Source organism: Equus przewalskii, chromosome 2 (assembly GCF_037783145.1).
Source record: "Equus przewalskii isolate Varuska chromosome 2, EquPr2, whole genome shotgun sequence".
Lineage (NCBI taxonomy): Eukaryota > Metazoa > Chordata > Mammalia > Perissodactyla > Equidae > Equus > Equus przewalskii.
Window position 1 is genome coordinate 41132466 of NC_091832.1, and position 18951 is coordinate 41151416.

At 38.6% G+C, this 18951-nt stretch overlaps 1 protein-coding gene across 5 annotated transcripts in view; it reads right to left on the bottom strand.

Moving 5' to 3' along the window:
* Positions 1–18951, bottom strand: part of UBE4B (ubiquitination factor E4B) — a 122736-nt gene that overhangs the window by 36471 nt on the left and 67314 nt on the right. For all 5 annotated transcript variants that reach the window (XM_008517176.2, XM_008517177.2, XM_070610869.1 and 2 more), the window contains 9 exons: positions 14667–14808; positions 13637–13737; positions 12512–12626; positions 9268–9351; positions 6655–6711; positions 5728–5844; positions 5530–5628; positions 5043–5156; positions 3387–3585 (listed from right to left, as the gene is read on the bottom strand). In XM_008517176.2, the coding sequence (XP_008515398.1) occupies positions 3387–3585; positions 5043–5156; positions 5530–5628; positions 5728–5844; positions 6655–6711; positions 9268–9351; positions 12512–12626; positions 13637–13737; positions 14667–14808 (1028 nt within the window). The remainder of the gene's footprint in view (positions 1–3386; positions 3586–5042; positions 5157–5529; positions 5629–5727; positions 5845–6654; positions 6712–9267; positions 9352–12511; positions 12627–13636; positions 13738–14666; positions 14809–18951) is intronic.

Sequence of the window (18951 nt, forward strand, 5' to 3'; positions counted from 1 at the left end):
TAGATGAACACCAATCATCTTTTTTTTTTCTTCTTCTTCTCCCCAAAGCCCCCCAGTACACAGGTGTATGTTCTAGTTGCAGGTCCTTCTCGCTCTTCTACGTGGGATGCCACCTCAGCATGGCTTGATGGGTGGTGCTAGGTTCGCGCCTAGGATCCAAACTAGTGAAAGCCTGGGCCACTGAAGCAGAGCATAAACTCAACCACTTGGCCGTGGGGCCAGCGCTCAACCATCTTTTGTGATATATTTTCTTCATGTATTTTATACAACCATTTCCATTATTCGACACAGTTCACAAACATCATTTTAAATCTCAAAATTTTAATAAGCTACAGATACCATAGCCATTTCCCTACTGTTGGGAAATGTTCTTAATTTTTCTCTATTAGAAATAGTGCTAGAAGGATCTATGTATAAAAAATTACTCTCTCACCCCCTTAGCTTTGGACGCATATTCTGGAAAGTGGAATTATTGAGAATTAGTATTATAATTTTTGTTATGGAGTCCCAGAATTCACTTTAGATAGACTGAATAAATTGATTAAGTGCCATCTATTTCATCATAAACTGTCACTCTATCTTATCACTTCATTTTTGGATAATTTATAGCTGTATATTGGCACTTGAATTTCTTTCAATTTGTATACAATTCCTACAAGTATACATATTTTTTCCTACAAGTGTATTTTATTTCCTATGACATATACTAAAAGAAAACTGTCTCTTGGTAGAATTTAGCTTTGGCCTTACACATTTATAACAGTTCTGTATTTTGAATTGTATGATTTTATAAATTATGCAACTGATATTTCCCTCCATTCTTTTTATTTTACATATTTATTTTGTCTTGTTCTATAAAAGGTGTGTTTATATACTAAGATATATACATACTGTCTCTTTATTTCTTAAATCATTACAAATTTCTCTCTCTTTAATGGCTGGGTCAAATCCTCTGTTTTTTTCAGGTTTTTTTAATGAATTTTTTAAATTGTTTAACCCTTTGATTCTTCTGGAATTTATCAGTTTGTGAGGTTATTCCAAGATTACATCAATTACTCATTCAAATGACATTAACCAAATACTGACTTTACTATTCATCAGACACTTAGTTCTTATGATAGTTTAAATCTTTTTCTGGAATGTGTATATCTGATCATGATGCTGCCACTGTCAGGTGAGCAGGGAATCTCTATCCTATTCCATGAATAACTTTATCATATTTAAAAAATAAATGCCATAGTGTTTTTTAAATTATTTTATTTTAAGATTGGTCCCTGAGCTAACATCTGTTGGCAATCTTCTTCTTCTTTTTTTCCTTCTTTTCCTCCCAAAAGTCCCCGAGTACATAGTTGTATATTCTAGTTGTATGTCCTTCTGGTTCTGCTATGTGGGATCCTGCCGCAGCGTGGCTTGATTAGAGGTGCTAGGTCCATGTCGAGGATCCAGACTGGTGAAACCCTAGGCCGTCCAAGTGGAGCACGTGAGCTTAACCACTCGTCCATGGGGCTGGCTCCTGCCACAGTGTTTTGATGTCTGCCATAGTGTTTTGATCAAATAACATGTTTTATAATATGGAGGAAAAGATCAATAATCACAACACCTTCAAAATATTCATAATTTTATTCCATCCATTCATCAAGATCTATGAAATATTTCATGAGAATTTTAATTGGCATATATAAAATCTATATAATAACTAAGTCACTGCCATTATTTTTATTATATATATATATATTTAAACTCTGAAGAATATATTTCCTTCTATTTGTTCTATGTGTCTATTTGATTTTGGCTAACTCAAATAAGTACTTTTTTACTGTATTAACTTTTACTGTATATCTCTAGCTCATAAATTCATTTTCTAGAGAGGTAATAACAATTTGTGAGGAATCACTAGCATCCAAACAAAAGAAAATATTTTTTCTAGACTCTATAAACTCGAACTTCTCAACTGGGGCAGCTGTAAACCAGCCATCCACATGAGCTGGGTGTGGCTCACTGAGGTGAATGAACAGCATGCCCTTTATTGACAGACGCTTTGGGATTACACCTAAACAAAAAAAATGCAAAAGCAGAAAGTCATTTTTTCCCAACTTAGGAATCACTTGCAAACCCAGTATCATTATTTTTGAGTTTTTGCAACATAAAATATGGTGCCCATTTCTCTTGCATTTCTACTTTCTGTTTTCCTGATGACCTCTCTCAGATACTTCTTATCTGTCACAAGCTTCCAGAACTTCCCTTTGCCTGTTGTCTTTCCTTCTCTTCTGTTTCCTCTATCTTTACTCCTTCACATTCTCTCCCTCTGCATCTCTGGACCTCTCTGGGTCACGACAGCATTTAGCCAAGAAAGCAGCTGAGGCAGAGCAGCATAGGCTCTCTTCTTCATCCTCTTTCCCACAGACGCTCCCTCTAGAAGGGCCTTCCTCAGCAAAGGTCTTCCTCAGCGCCAGCCTTTCTCTGGGCAGCTTGCTCTCTGGAGAACTCCTCTGATCTTCTCCACAACCCTACAACTCCCCCAACCCCAGCCCTGACCCCAAAAGCCCAGATACTAAGTCTGGAGTCTGCCTGGTTTATCTGAAGTCAGGTTTCCTAAGTGAAACAGAAATTTCATAAAGAATTAGGTTGCTTCCTTCACTACTGACAAATATGAGAAACTGCGACCAAACTAATGAAACATCCAGAAGGTGGAATTCACACCAGGCAGTGTGGTGGAGCAGAAAGAGCCCTGGACTTGGCCCAGAAAACCTGAATAACAGGCTAGGTGAGCTTGGCACCTTTTACAACCTCAGTCTCCTCATACTTAACTAGAAGACAGTATAGCTACTATTACGATATTCATTGAAGTTCTTTTCCTGATAATCCCTTAAGCCTATAGAACGTAAGGGAAGGTCAAAATGAAAGGCACACTAAAATCTCCTATGCTTTGGTTAAAATGTACCACGGCTTAGAAATAGCTTCCTACTGGCCAGTAAAATCTGGCCATAAAAGAGTTATGACTCGTAAATACCAGTAATGTTGACTCCCTGAGCAAGACAAGCAATCAAGTCCTTAGACATACTCCTCCAACCACCACACTCCTCACAGAGTGAGCCTGAGGAAGGTAGAGGAGGCTGAGTCTGATGTCACAGCATGCGGGAAAAGGAGTCAGGGAAAACTGGCACTAATGACAGAGGACAGGAACAGGGGGCAAGAGGGAGCAAGGCGGTGGGGGCAGGGAGGTGACAGACAGGCTGCTGCAGTTGGTGTCAAATACAACTGCAGGATGATGCTCTGAGTCCAATTATATCCTTCTGATAGAGGACGTATATCCCTTCTATTTTTTTTTAATTACAAAAAAATAAAAGCACAGTGTCTTAATGACTAATAATGAACATGTCACTCACAAAGTTCAGTCAGCCAGTCGTTCACATCCTCCATCGTTGCGTTCACTCTCGTCTCATCATTGGGAAGAGTGATCCGACACTTTGGGTGGAATATATACGTGGGATCAACTGTCTCTAACTTGATCTTTGTACTTAGCTGCTGCAGCACCCAAAGGAAATTCAGCATACATCCATCTGTAGATACCAATCTATCATCTGTCTGTGGAATGCGAAAGGAAGCATTTGAAATAATGATTTGAAGAGAAATTTTGGCACAACTTTACAAGAAAGGAGACCAAACTTTCATCCTTAAGTCAATGAAGGACATTTATCGTCACCACTGTCACTCTATTAGCAGGGGCTATTTGTCGAGTGTTAATCATTATGTGAAGCATTTTACGCTCTCTCACCTAATCTTCACAACAGCCCTTAGAAATCAGTGATCCTGTTATTCACATTTTATAGAGGAGGAAACTAGGGCTCAGGGAATTTGAGCGATTTGCCTAAGATCCTCATAATTAGTAAGCAGAAACACAATAAATATTGCTTCCTGTCTCTTCATTTCCCCTCAAGAGCATCAGAACAACTAGTTTTACTGTTACCCACCTGACTAACAGTTTCTCTAGCCAAGAGCATTAGCAGTCCTGCATTAATAATGTAACAATCATAGTAAACAGTTAACATTGGTTGAGTAATCACTACTTACTAGGCACTATTCTAACAGCTTTACATGTAGTAAACCCACAAGTGAGATACTGTTATCATCCCCACTTAACAATGAGGAAACGGAGACACAGAGAAGTAACTGTCTAAAGTCTCACTCTTAGTAAATGATGGAACCACAACTGGAAATCCAGGCAGTCTATACCAGGTCCACACTCGTCTCTATGCTTGCTTTTTTCTTCTGAGTAGAAATGTCACATCATTCATTAATCATACAGGATGGATACCCTTTCCAATTTTCTATTCTGGCAAAGTCCAAGCCGGCAGCCTCCTTCATTAGGAATGGTGCATGCATAACCTGGCAACCAGTCTCCTTGGGTTGGCTCCTGCCCCTCCTCCCACTTTAGTCCATTCTCAGCAAATTTGGTGGTTTCCTTGCTGAAAAACCCTCCAATGGTTTCGCATCACAGTTCTTACCACATCAGCCCAACGTGACAGAGCCTCTGCTAACCCTGGGAGCCCATGACCTGCCATTCTCTTCCTGGTCACTATCCTCCAGCCACAAAAGCCTGCATGTGGGGCTTGTGCCAAAGCTGGTTCATTCCCGCCTTAGTGCCTTACATGTATCTAGAAAGCTCTTTTCCCAACCCTACAATGGCTGCCTCTTTCACACGAGTCAGGTCTCTAATCAAACGTCACCTCCTTAAAGGGGCCCTCCCTGCCATCTGAGCAAAAATCACTACCATACCTTCCTTCGGGTGCCTGCAACGGTTACTCTCAAGTCCTCTGCCTTGCTTTATCTGCTTCAAAGATTCTAGGACTGTCTGAAATAATATATTTACATGTCTACTCAATTACCCTATAGAACTTAAGCTCCAAAAATGTAGGAAACTTTTCTATCTTGGTCAACACTGTATTTCCACTTCCCAGAACAATGCCTGGTAGGTACTGGATAAATCTAAGGTAGATGAATGAACTTAAGGAATAAATAAAAGTAGCCTTCAGGAATCCTACCTGCAGCTGTGCTTTCTTCATATTGGCGTTGACAACAGCTGCCATGTAACCAAGAGCAGCCTCACGGGTTTCACCATTTAACAAAATACTATGCAGAATCTTGAAAAGCTCTTGCTGAAATTTATTTTAAAAAGAAAAAAAAATTAAAACTTCATTTTAAAATTATCCGTTTTTGACATCAAGAAAAGCTAGCCTCCCTCCCACTTTCTCTCCTCTCCCACATCCACTCATTTCAGGAGAGCCTGACTACAACAGGAATAGAAGAAAAGTCCACATTCAACTGTGGCAAGATAATTAGCATGAAAACAGAACATGGAGTGGAGGAGGTAAGTAGTTATAGTTTTAATAAAATAGCCTTTGCTATTTCCTTTCCAGGATAGGACCAAATTACCTCAATTACACTACAATTAGCCTATAATTTTGCTGCTTTTTAAGTTTCAGAACTGAAGACATAGTCAGCCTTTGGATTCATTTTCTGCACACCTACCCTTCCCAGCTCCAAGTAATGCTGCAGTGACTGGCTAACCACGCGAGTGTTCTCCAGGGTAATGGCAGGCCCTGAGAAATATTTTTCAACCACTTTAGCCTGGAAAGAAAAAGGAAAAAATTCAATCAACATATAATGTACATTTGAGAAGGAATCTGAACATAAAAGCGGCAAAGTGCAAATGGCCGCTGTACTTACATCATCTTCTGCAAAGACTGAGAAGCTGAAGAAAGCCCCCAAATAAGAGAGTCTCTGCAGCTCCCGCCCAGAGCCAGGGCTTAAGGATTTAGGCAACCACAGCGGCAAAGAAGCAACCTATGCAAAAAATGGAAGGGCAAATCAAGCTGCTAAATCAACGAGAGAGGTAAAAATGTAATCAATAGAGTTCTCAACCACCAACCTCTTCAGCTAGTTCAGAGCCCAGTACAACAACTGACACTTAACTTCCAAAAACATAAGCCTCACAAATATCTGTGGAGCCCTATTGGCATTTTCTAATCTCAGATGGAAGAAAACCCTCCAACTCCTCTACTACAGCTGCATAAGATCTTCTTCTTCTTCTTCTTCTTTTTTTTTAAGATTTTATTTTTCCTTTTTTCTCTCAAAGCTCCTCGGTACATAGCTGTGTATCTTTAGTTGTGGGTCCTTCTAGTCGTGGCATGTGGGATGCTGCCTCAGCATGGCCTGATGAGTGGTGCAATGTCCACGCCCAGGATCCGAACTGGCGAAACCATGGGCCGCCCAAGAGGAGCGCGCGAACTTAACCACTTGGCCACCAGGCCAGCCCTATAAGATATTCTTTTAATTTTTATGTTTCAAGATATTCTTGGATAAGAGTGGAAATGAACTATTCTTATACTACCGAAGGATTCAAGTAAATTTTTCCCATAGGACTTGTTATTCTAGTTGTACAATACTTACACAAAAAAAAAATCACAAAAGCAAGTAAATAACTTCATCCCAGGAAACAATGTATAGGATGACAACTTAACAGTTGAAAGCCACCCACACGTTACCTATGTCTAAATGTCCTCCAAGAGACATTTTTCAGAAAACATTACTTAAGGAATATCTTCCAGTTCTAAGTTCACTGAAAATGAGCAAGCCTATCAGGGAGGCACTTACCAAATTGCACACAGGGTGTGTCTTTCCAAACTTGGTTTCACAGAGTTCACCTAAAGCCTAGAAGTAAGATCGGAAGGAGTCATTTAAATGCATTTCATCTTAAACTGACTGCCAAGTATAACATCAAAGAATAGCTTTAATGTTGCTATAAAGATAAATACATTCCCTCCAAAATACTAACAGCTTCATTGATTTTCTGATGAATAAACTAATATGTACATATTGTAAAAAACTTCAGATAATACAGAAATATAAAATGAAACTAAAAATCACTCATAAAATTTACCCTAAGAGATAACCTCTATTGATATTTTAGTTAACAGCTTTCAATACATATTTTTGTGCATAGAGAGATAAACGTGCATATCTTTTACAAAAAATGATTTTTTTACTTGACATCTTTCCACGTCAAAAAGATATGCTTCATAAACTTTAGATGAGTAGTCTTGCTGGTGCTAAAGAGGACTATAAATAATTACAATTTAATAAGCTATCAAATTCAGAACATTTTTAAAAGTATTACTTAGTTTCCAGATCTCTTGTATTTTTGAGAACTCCAATATTTTCTTTTGGCGCTCCAATCATTCTTAAAATTAGAGAATCAGGAAAAATAGCTTTTAGGGATTTTAACATAGTTTAACATGGCCATGGTGATCCAATAAGCCCCATTTTAATAGTGAATTTAATTTTCTCTGTGATTTGGACACAGCTATAAAAGTTGCTAAAGCAGCTGACGGAAACTTTTGGGTCAATGCATTTAGGCACTGACACTTCTTCAAGAAGCCAGGGAGGTTCAGAGAACCACTGAGAAGGAAAGGTTCTCACTGCCTAGTAGGGGGACAGGGGGGGTGTTGCTAAACTTTGCTGCACATTAGGATCACCTGGTAAGCCTTTGAAAAGCCCAATGTCAGGCCATACCCTTACCACACCCTGGATGAATAAAATCACAATGTCTAGAAGCCAGGCATCGGTATTTTTTAAAGACCCCCAGGTGATTGCAAAGTATAGCAAAGTTGAGGTCCACTGACCTAGAGAATAATCACAATTGTTTCTGATTTTAGCTCTTCTTCCTGCCTCTCATTATTGTCCTTTCTCGCACTGCACTCTCATTGTTCTACAAGCATCAATAATGGTACAAAATAAAACTCTTGTCTATCTTAATGGAGGCCTTTGTCTTTTGACCAAGAACATTTTGTTGATATCTGACACTAAAAGCTCTTTACTGAAACATGAAGCTAATTCAAACCACAATAGAAAAGTCAACAATTCCATGAAGGAATATTTACGTGATACAGTAATAATTAATGTGCTCTAAAATATTTCACCACTGAACTCAAACAATCAGATTATTCCACTTCCTTTTATCTGCTACAGATAGAACAATGCATAAGGATTAACAGAATTTTATTAGGAACCTGAATAACATATGCAATGGAAAGAGCCCTGACATAAATCCATTCAAAATTATTTTTAAAAGAATTCCCCTTCGATCTTCTAATTTCCCAGCACTGTCTCTTAGCCTTTTAGCTCAGTCTTGATTTTTTAAAGCAGATAAATGCACCCTTTGTGTACATCTCTCTGTTGGCATTGATCTCAGTGTAATTATCTGGCTGTGTCGTTCTGGTCTTGATTTTTGCAGTCGATTATGAGCACCTTAAAGAGAGGCAGTACCTTGTCTAATTAGTTCCTGTGTCCCGTCCCCCAGTGTCTGGCATAGAATAGGTCCTGACTAAGCAAGGAATTAATGGTAAGATGGAATTAAGTCAGTAGAACGAGTTAAAGGAACAACTACGGTAAAAAATACCAGTTTAACCAAGGCCTCAATTTACACAAGGTGGTATTTATACATAGTTAACTAATTTCATATTTTGATATTTTTCCTTCATATTTCTAGAATGAAAAATATTCAGTAATACTTGAGAGTATTTTTCTCCTGAAATTTCAAAGCAGCCAATACAGAGAAGAAAAGAGCCTCTGATTTTCTTTCTAGTTCCAATGTTTTCACAACAGTCGAGGCCCTTGATGTGAAGCTGGCTGGAGGTCTGTCTAGGATTTATGCTTGCTCTAACTGCCTTAAGGACCTAAACAGATCTGTGTTTTCCAAACAAAGCTTGAAGTGAAGTGTACAGCCTCAGGAAACCGGGAAGATGAATAGGAGAATTACTCTGAGAGTTTCTGGAGAAAGTCACTACATAAAGATAAAATCGTATCACTTTTCTTAGTGTAACTCTGCTTTTTTATTTGCATTTGTAATAGGTTTTTTTAAATAGCATAATTTTATCCCAAATATGGTATGCTCATTGCTAGGAGAATAGGAAGGATACCACCAGTAATGATGGTTTTCCTAAGTTATACAGTAAGGCGAAGTACGTTTTACTGACTGCACCACTGACTCCTGTCTAGGACTCGAACGAGTGAAACATGTACCGGGCTGCTAACTGTCTTCAATGATGCATCTCACTGCACACCAGACACTGCATGGCCAACACAATGATGGCATGTTTTAAATCTGAAAACAAGGTTGATCATGGACCTGAAAGAAAAGTGTATGTTAAAATAATCTGGAAGAAATACATCTATTGAATGAGTTAAAGAAAAAGAACAAAGTTTTACCATGAGGGGGTATTTAAAGTAGTCACTATCGAGGGAGCACTCTTTGGCAGCAAGAGCCAGGCCTTGTAAAATGGGGATAAAGATCTATAAGGAAAAAAACACAACAAAATCAGAAATGTAAGTTTAAGAAAATCTAAGAACGGGAGGCATGTCAAAGTACTGAGTCTGAATGTCCAGACATTTTCACTCTTTCCAAGGAAAAGCTGTTTTCCATATAAAGGAGTCGAGAATTAGCCACAGAGTGTTGCTGTCTTTTTGATAAGGTGACCCATAAAGTAATGCAGCTGAATTCTCCAGAAGTAACAGGATTGGTGAACCCTAAAACTCTGGCAGCACCCCCAGTCATTCAATAGAAACTCACAAATTTGGAACCAGCTGTAGGACTCCCCAGGGGCCTGTGCTGTAATCAACTAAATTTTGCACATCTCAGCAATGAGTTTGTTTCTAATTACCAAGCACCTATAATCTGTAAAGAAACTGAACTAAATGTTCTAATATTTTCTCAACTCTACCAATATTTTTCAAAATTCTTTGTTGCCACCCTCCCACCTGCATCTAATTCTTTCCATTTTTTCCTTGTTTCCTTCTTGAAGAGAACAAGAAAAACAGACCAATAACGGATATTGTTATTATTACATTAACTTTAATTATGTGGAGCAAAGAGATAGCTGGTAAATGTTGGAAATGAAAAAGAAGACTTTATTAGAACGCCGTACCTCCACATACGGTGTAATTACTATAATAATCTGATATTGGAGCTTAAGGGCGCTCAGATGTACTTTTACAAGTTTACCATTAACACGAGGGCACATGAACACTATGCCAGATTTGCTCAGCACAGCTCATCTTCAGTTTCACAATGCACTCACTGATCAACCCATTTAGGGAGTTGGCTGGGATTCAAGACTAATAACATTAGGTCGAAAATGTTGTAAACAACAGCTGACAATCTGAATGTCAATAAGTCGAAAAAGGGGGTGTTCTATAAAGCCACTAGAAAACCTGAAAAATTCTCTTTCCTACTAATTTCATCCCATTGTACTGAGCGCTTGTCATTTAAGGAGCACAGTACAAAAAAAGGGGCCCAGGATTACAAAGTGCCTTGGAGTGTCCTCAGATGTCAACACAGCCCTGGAAGAGATCATTCTAGGTTTTACAACTCAAGCAATCAGGGTAGGAGTAAATATGCTGTCATAAGCTAGCGAAAAATGGACAGGTAATACTTAGGGGTGGGGGTGGGGAATGCCCAAATTGCAATCAAGAAAAAAACAAACAGAAGTTCTAGAATCATCAAAAATAAATTTCATAATTGGTTATCCAGTAAAATCTCTAAGCATTTTTTTCAGAAATGCTATAAAGTAAAACATCTTTACTCTTTCTAGTCGAGTTATTTTCTTTTGCAAGTAGAGTTTAATTTATAATAAATAGACAAAATATTACTAAGCATAATATTTTTCAAAGAACTAAACTTTATGCTACTTGTGTAACTTATTTTAAATAATTCTCTTATTGTCAAACAACTACCTCCCAACACTGATAAAAAAATGCCTTACAATATTCATCTCTAATCCTAAATTCTAGATGCTATTTACTTCTGTTTATTTATCTGTGAAGACCTCAAATATCAAAAGAAGATTGAAATCTCAGATAAAAGATTTAATTCAAATTTGCCACACTCTTAAGACAAAAAGGTAAAATGCTGTTTTTCAGTTTGGCAACTCCATTTTACTCATCATTTCTCTCTGGAAAAAACACATGATAATAGATAAGAAAAGATAAGGAGGGTTCAAGACTGAGTGGCAGAAAAAGCATGAGAATTCTGTGAGTAAAAATAAACAGGTCTGTGCTGGTTGCACAACATTGTGAATGTGCTAAATCCACTGAACTGCACACTTTAAAATGGTTAATTTTATGTTATGTGAATTTCACCTCAATTTTAAAAAACAAAGAGGTCATTTCAAAACCTCTGTTAGTTTCTTTATGAATAAAATAGGTATAACATATCCCTTTCAGCTGATCACTGGGCTGATTCTATATAGTTAAAGCTGCTCTGGCTTCCTCAAATGATGTATTTTGAATACAAGTATTCTAATTAATGCATACTACACATATAATATAATGTATCACATAAACATTTCAAGACAGTTATTTATTTTCATCAGAGCTCACTTATCTTTCTAGAAAAGAAAAGCTCACTATGCTGCCTTAAATATTCCCGGAAGTCAACAAGGCCATCATCTAAGGTAAGCAGTTAATGAATTCCAGATACAGAGTACACACACAACACCAACTGGGATTTTTATTCGTGAATTCTTCCTTTACTAATATTTTGAAAACTACTGAAAACACAATTTCTGAGAATTCAAAGGCCTTGAAATTAATAGTTACAAATAACACTAGGTATAAAAACAGATTAAAAGGAATCATATCAATTACAGCTGTTGCCTTTGTTATTCTTCCTAGTCACAAAAAAAGAAATGATCATACGACAAATTCTAAGAAAATGTCATAAAAATCCTTTCATCAAGGGAAATAGCTTGTGTGAAAGTTCCTGAAGTAAAATGTTTACTTTGGAACACAAGCCATAAGACAACAATCAAAATGTAATGCCCACGTTTCACCTTGGAAGAAACCTTAAAGTCTAAGTAAACAGCTTTATTGTTAAGTATTGCATATCTGCATTTTCACTTAACTTTAAATAACGAGAAAACCAAAATGTATGAATACCGAACGAACAAAGTACTCGTAAGAGATGAGACATCATTCTCAGTTCAGTGGTGAGAAGACAAAGATTCTTTGTGGCTGGCAGACTACAACTGAGCTAATTTGGCTGTTAATTTATTAATCTCCTTTCCGTAAACTCAGAGAACTAACTTTCAACACTACACAGCGGGCAAATTCACATCCTGCCTTGTGCTATATCTTGGCATTCTTGTGTTACAAGCTTCTTGAAATCTAGGAGAGGGCCTTATATTTCTTCTTATCTCCCAAAGCACTGAGCACAGACCCTGTTTAAAATACTCAATGCTTGACTGATTAGGTGAAATGGACACATGATGGGAATAATGCAGCTGTCAACCTGACTTCCTCAAGAAAGGGATCTCAGATAGGTCTCACTGAGCAAATAACACGTGCACGTTCGAATTCAGGAACAGAAGTTTCTCCCATACGGTGTATTCAGAAATCAGCCTTGGCATAGAAACTTCTAGGCTAAAAGTTTCAGTAGCCACTCACAAAACTTTACCTGCTTGAACACTTCTTCATCCTGATGAGTGGTTCTCACCAGTTCTTGAATGAAGCCATATGGGAGATTCCTACATAGCATATACGGCACCAGGAAGGACGGCTGCTGCATGGACCTGTGAACCCACAAAAGTCAAGGACTGCGATGAATCAACTCATTACTGCATAACAACAGAACATATGGAACGTCACACTGGCAGCAACTGTCCAGTCAAAAGGCAAAGTCTAAATCTCCCAAATATTCTATATTCTACACAATAGTTTTAGGCAAAAGATCACCCTTCTCATGGTTAATCATCACTTTTTGGTCTTTTTAATGAGACTACAGAAAGTTTCAAAAAATCCATCTTTTCCTACACATGGCCCTTTAAGAATAAAGTGTTAACAAAAAAAATGAAGCATTATATATCTCTTTTACTTATTTGTTTATGCCTCATTCGATTAAAAAAAGATTAGCACTGGCCAAGGACTTTTTAGAATTCTTATTAATTTTAACAATAGAAGATTTTTTAAGGTACATGCATATCATTTTCCTGCTTTTTGACAGGTTTCAAAAATATACGCCTATGGTGCAGAAAATAATGTAAGAACATCCAGAATGAATAAACATACCTTTGTCATTTTTCCTTTACATATTTTTCATAAAAGAAATAAAATATACAAATGGTCTTTTATTAAACTTGAAACCTGTAAGGGACTCTCAGAAACAAATAATTAACAGTGTAGTACTCTGGGTGATTCCCAAATTATCCGTTCCACCACTCTTCCTTATTACTAAATAATACAAATCCACTGTGTGATACATGGAAAGTGATGATCGGCACATTTTATCAAAAACCTCCACTGATTTCAAGCAGTGGTTTTTAAACTAAATTACTAATTTCCTGCCTTGATGCTGACATATTTCACCAATGGTCAATCTCAATAAAGCACACAGAAAGTGTTTTATTTTCAGAGTACTTTAGAGAAGGAAAGTAACCTCAGAGGTCATCTAGTCAACCACTTTCATTTTACAGGTGAAGAAGTGAGTTATCCAAGGTGGTGCAAAATGGCTGGGCAGCCTGATGTCCTCTAACGAATAGGGTCCTCTCCCTGCTAACATCAAGCACAGAATGCTTTTTCATACCTTGGTTGTGTGAGGGAACCTTGTAGTACTAACGCAGTGTGGGATATGCACTGTGAGCGGATGTTGCTCAGAAGCTGGCTGACTGCTGGCTGGCTGCACATCTGAAAAGAAAGGTGGCGGTTAGGACTACAAAGAGAAAATAATCCCAGGGGGCTGAAAACCGACACGAGTCAGAGCAGATGGCTCTCCGGAAAATGGCACGCTTCTCTCTTCCTTAATTCATAACGAACAAACTAGAGAAACTGTATCAATCCAAGTACACTGCCTCTGCTGAAATCTACAGTTAGAGAAGAAAGAAGTGGATGTTTGAGGTGACCACTCAGCATCTCGGAGATGCGCCCAGCGCCCTCTCTTTGCTTCTGCTGGTAAGGTTAAGCGCAACAAACCCAAAGAGACCCTTCACAAATATGAAACCAACAGGTGCACAAGCAGATTGGTTTCTAATGGAAAACTGGAACTAGAAAATGAGTGAGAATATAATGAGAAAATAATGAAGTCAGTCAGGAGTAAATAGTAGAAAAAGTGTAGCTTCCTGAATTTAAACCAAGTTTTCCAACTTATTCATGTGATTCTGGACAATCACTTAATCTCTAAGCAAATCTCCATCTGCTTATTCCTGCAATGGAAAAAACACCTATCTGCTGCTGGATTGCAGTGGATTAACTGAACAGCAGTGAGAACTGAGCTAATGCAGACGCAGCACAGTGTCTGGCAGTCTACAGGCACTCCACCAATGCTGGTTATTACACTAATGATTACGACAGACTACCAGCAATTATCAGGGCCATCTAAGTTGCTGGTGGCAATGGCACCTGGCCCTGTCACTTCTTCCCTCCACTACGATGAGTTCCACAAGTGCAGGGATCGTCACTGGTTTTGTTCACTGATACACACCAAGCTCCTAGTACAGCATCTGGTAATAGGAGATGCTCAATGACCACTTTACTGATTGACTAAAGGAATGAATACTCCTTAGGGGGGATATCAAACAAATGACCAGGTTTTTAAAAATGAATCTATTTCATATTACCTTTGGTGCTTTTTTTTCCTCTATTCCAACTCGGTCAAAACACTCGATGAGGTAGTTCAGCATATCTGTCTCCTTGCAGGTCTCAATGGTGAAATGGTCACTGTAGGAATCCCAAGTACTTGCCCCACCAGAGGCTCCCAAACTTTGGAGAAGAGAAAAGAAAGTTGATGATTTTTACCTCTTCTCAATGAATTACTTTAGATAGAGTTTGCGTTTCCGCAGCAGAAAGCCTGTTAGAGCCCCGCACCCAGGAAGAAGCAGAGACCCATGCAGCCAAGGTTGGAAGTGACTGCCTGTTTCACCTGCTCCAAGTCCAGCAAGAGTAACTTTTAGTAAACATTTTATTGACCTAGGAAGAGAGTCTGACCAGAAACCCAGCATCTCATCTTATTTGGAATGGCAACTTACAAAATGAGGAGGACTAAGAACTGCCACCAAGCGCTGGGCATTTGAAGGGATGCCACACGTACTTGAACCAAACTGGCCAGGTTCACCCAGGTAGACTTGTAGGTGAAAGCCACACTATGCTATCACTGTAATCAAACTCTTTAGTGGGGAAGTTATAGGGACTAACAAAATACCCCTCCTCCTCAAGACTCTAGCACAGATCTCGAAAGCTTTCATCCAGCATTTGGCAACAAGACCAGAGCTTAGTTAGGCAAACCATTCAGTTAGAAGGAGACATGAAAATATTTGTTATTAACACAAAATTTTCCAAAACTTTTAGGGAAAAAGGCAAAGTAATACAGTAAAAACAAAACAAAAATCCTGCATGAGGAGTAACCAACTTGGGTTCTCTTCCCAACCCTGCTGCTTGTAACTGAACCTAGAACCTCCCCTCCGGGGCAGAGGCTTAGATGAAACCATGTGGAAGTGCTTTGTCAAATACAAGCAGGATACAATGTGAGGCACTGTTAGTATCAGTCATAACTAGTCTCCGAGACCAAAGCCAAACATTACCACAAGGGTTAGGGTGAGGAAATTAAAGTTTGGATCACCCACGAACCGGTTGCATCTGAAATCTGATGTTTAACTCATAATCGATTTGATATACACAGAAGATACAAAGAAATACATCACGGCATAGGAAGAAGCCAGGAATTTTGAAATGAAGAGGAAATGAAAAAACATAAACTTAGCAAAAAAAAATTGCATATACAGGATGGGAAGAACATCAGGAACTCAAGAGACCCATTCCTACTTCACCACGGGGCCGACGATTAAAGGCTAGAAACTAACAGGACCAAGAGGAATTGAGATATTAACAATGCGTTACGCAGACAGATGCAGAGATATCCATAACTAATTTTGGAGTACATAGATAGCTGACCTTAGAATTTTAGAAAAATATACACAATTGATCTCAAAATGAAAGTACAATATTAGAGTATTTCAATAAAAAAGATGAAAACAACGCCAGTTTTAAATCCAAGACTTCCAGGCCAGGGTCCAGTAAACTTAAATTCCTATAACTTACTACACAGGCCTGACAGAAGGGAAGGGAGGCGGCGAGGCCAAGAGGCGGTCAAAGCCACAAGGCAGCCAACACCCTCCCAACTGGACAGGTAATTGAGCCACTCACAAAGCGCCTCACCAGAGTCATGACAAAGATGGGCGGGCCAGCATGGGAACCCTCAAAAAACCAACAACAATTAATTGTTGGGTCTTCTTCTCAGTTAATTTTGAGGCACACTTCATTAATAGCAAGATCTGGTGTCTGTTAATTGGCCTGATAACAGAAAGATGAGTACTGTAATAAAGCACAGGAAAAAAAAAAACCAAAACACAAGAACAAAACAGAAAAACCCACCCACAAGTATAAGAAGTGCAGTGAATCCTCCGAAGTGGAAAGCGGAGAAAGATGCCCGTCTTCACCTGCAGCAATCGTACTTTTAAGCTATCTGCTCTTCCTCCCTCTTCCATCTGACATTGGTGACTCAGTGTCTATATTCACTGCCCCTCCTAAAGAGGAACTTTGTTCATACAGGCTATCCCTACACAAATTAAGGTTAATTTTCCTCTGAGCAGCTTTCACAGATGACAATGAAAATAGATCTTCCTCATGAAAATGAAAACATTTTAAACTATACACTCCCTTGATAATAAGGCTCATATTTTTCACATTTTCACGTTTCTGAGATGAAATCATTCTATATTTGCTGTCAATAGTCCTCGCCAGTTGCAAGGAGTCAGCCTGACACAGTCCCCACTGCCGGGATGTGAACATCTGTATGAAGGCAGCACGCTTAGATGGTATCTGCTCACGCACTGAAATGAGGTTCCACTCTTAACCAACACATTCCATTTAATTTTAACTTAAAGTTGGATGTCTCAAAGTCAATTGAAGTATCTTCACAAATGTCGCACTAAGACATGAAAAGTGACAACGTATGTGGAAGACTGCTTGTCTCGTGCCAGGCAATGCAAAGAATGGCGCTCAGAATATATGAGAGAATTTTCAAAGCTACAAGAGGTGGGTGTATTTCGGTGATCATCTGTCAGGCACCAAACAACACTTCCAGCTGACTTTCAAGAGAAGGAGGAAAAAAAATGAAACAGAGGTTTAACCAAATAGAAATGTAGAATAAACGCCAGTATTCATCAATATATTTCAAAATCATAAGACTGATCCTAAGGTGGTAAAGTAGGTCATGACCAAAAGTGTGGAAAGTGGCCAGACTCACCAATGCTCTGCGTAAGTGTCAAAGGTCAAACCAATTTACAAGGACCCTTAGATTCAAAGTAAAAGAGTTAGACTCAACCTTTGAAGGAGCTACTGAAGGAGAAAGTGGTATACAGTTCATATGCATAAATTTATGCTATCAATAGACATTCTAAAATGTTTGAAAGAATATTTCATTTTTTCCTAAAAAAGCTGCTACAAAATTCCTGATGCTTTTACAAATGTGACATGTGGAAGATCACAGTGGAAATATGTCATATTTAAGTCCCAAGAGTCTCTAAAAAATTATACCTCCTTCTGGGAGAATATGTGAATTATTTTCTGATAACTGCAGCAACAGTCCAATTTAATAATATCATTGATTCGCATAAGAGAAGTATAGTTGAATCCTTCTGAAAACACAGTGAAAATATTCCTGGGGATTTACATATGCATCAAATCTGTGCAAACTGAATCTCATTTTAAGTGCACGATGAACACTCGCTTCTTGAAAGGATTCCACTGTAGTTTCTTTTCTACTATAAGGGGAATAATTACCCTCTTATGTACTCATTTTTTTTTAATGCACACTCTGGAATTTTGTATTTTCTCAGTGCAAGGTCAAGTCAGAGCTGTGTAGGTTTAAGCAATGTGAATTCGTTGAACAAATGTTCAAAGTGTGCCTTCTGTATTCCAGGTCCTGGGGGCAGTGCTGAATCAAACAGATCAAGACCTCGCTCATACGGCAATTACATTCCAGAGGGGAGACAGAAAGAAGTTAATATAGAAGTGCCATGAAGAAAAACAAAAGCTGAGTACGAGTGACAGAGAAGGGCAGAAAGTGTCTGCATGTGTTTAATATTATGTTTAATACACGGGGTCAGGGAACACCCTCTGATAAGATGGCATTTACACACAGACCTGAAGGAGTGAGGAGCAGACCACACGGCTACCTGGGGAACAGAGGTCCAAAGAGAGGAAGCGAGGGCAGCGGCCTAAGGCAGGAGGGAATATGCTGAGCGAGTTCAAGAACAGGATCAGTGTGTGAGCGAGAGGATACACGCAAGTGGAGGGAGATGTGAGAAAGAAGGAGCGTGTGCGCACGTGTGTGTGTGTACATGTATGTATGTGTGTATGAGATGCAGGGTCTTGTAGGCCAAGGTGAGAAGCTTTGGGTTTTACTCTGTGTGAGAATGGAAATCGCTGTAGGGTTTTGAGGATAGACAAAACGGAAAGGTTTCTTTTCGACCATTTCCATGTTTCATCTCCAAGTAGAGACAACAGCAGAAATAAGAGGGCAAAGGTCGATGTTTTTCACTATTCGCTCATTTTCCCTTTCCCTATTCACATAGGCTCATGACTTTCAAGATTTGACCTCCTTCACTGAAATATCTAAGCAGTAAAAAAACCCCAAACACCATTTTTCTAGTCATCAACTTTCTAGGAAACAATCACATTTTTCCTCAGTTACTCCTCTGTTATCTTTATTGCAAGAGAATTCTCTTACTTTCCTTATTTCCACTCCTGCAAGTGGTTCCTTATAATTCATAGAGCTCTTGTCACAGAAGACTGCAAAATATTATAGAGGGAATCTTTTACCTTTCTTAAATTTTATCATCATCA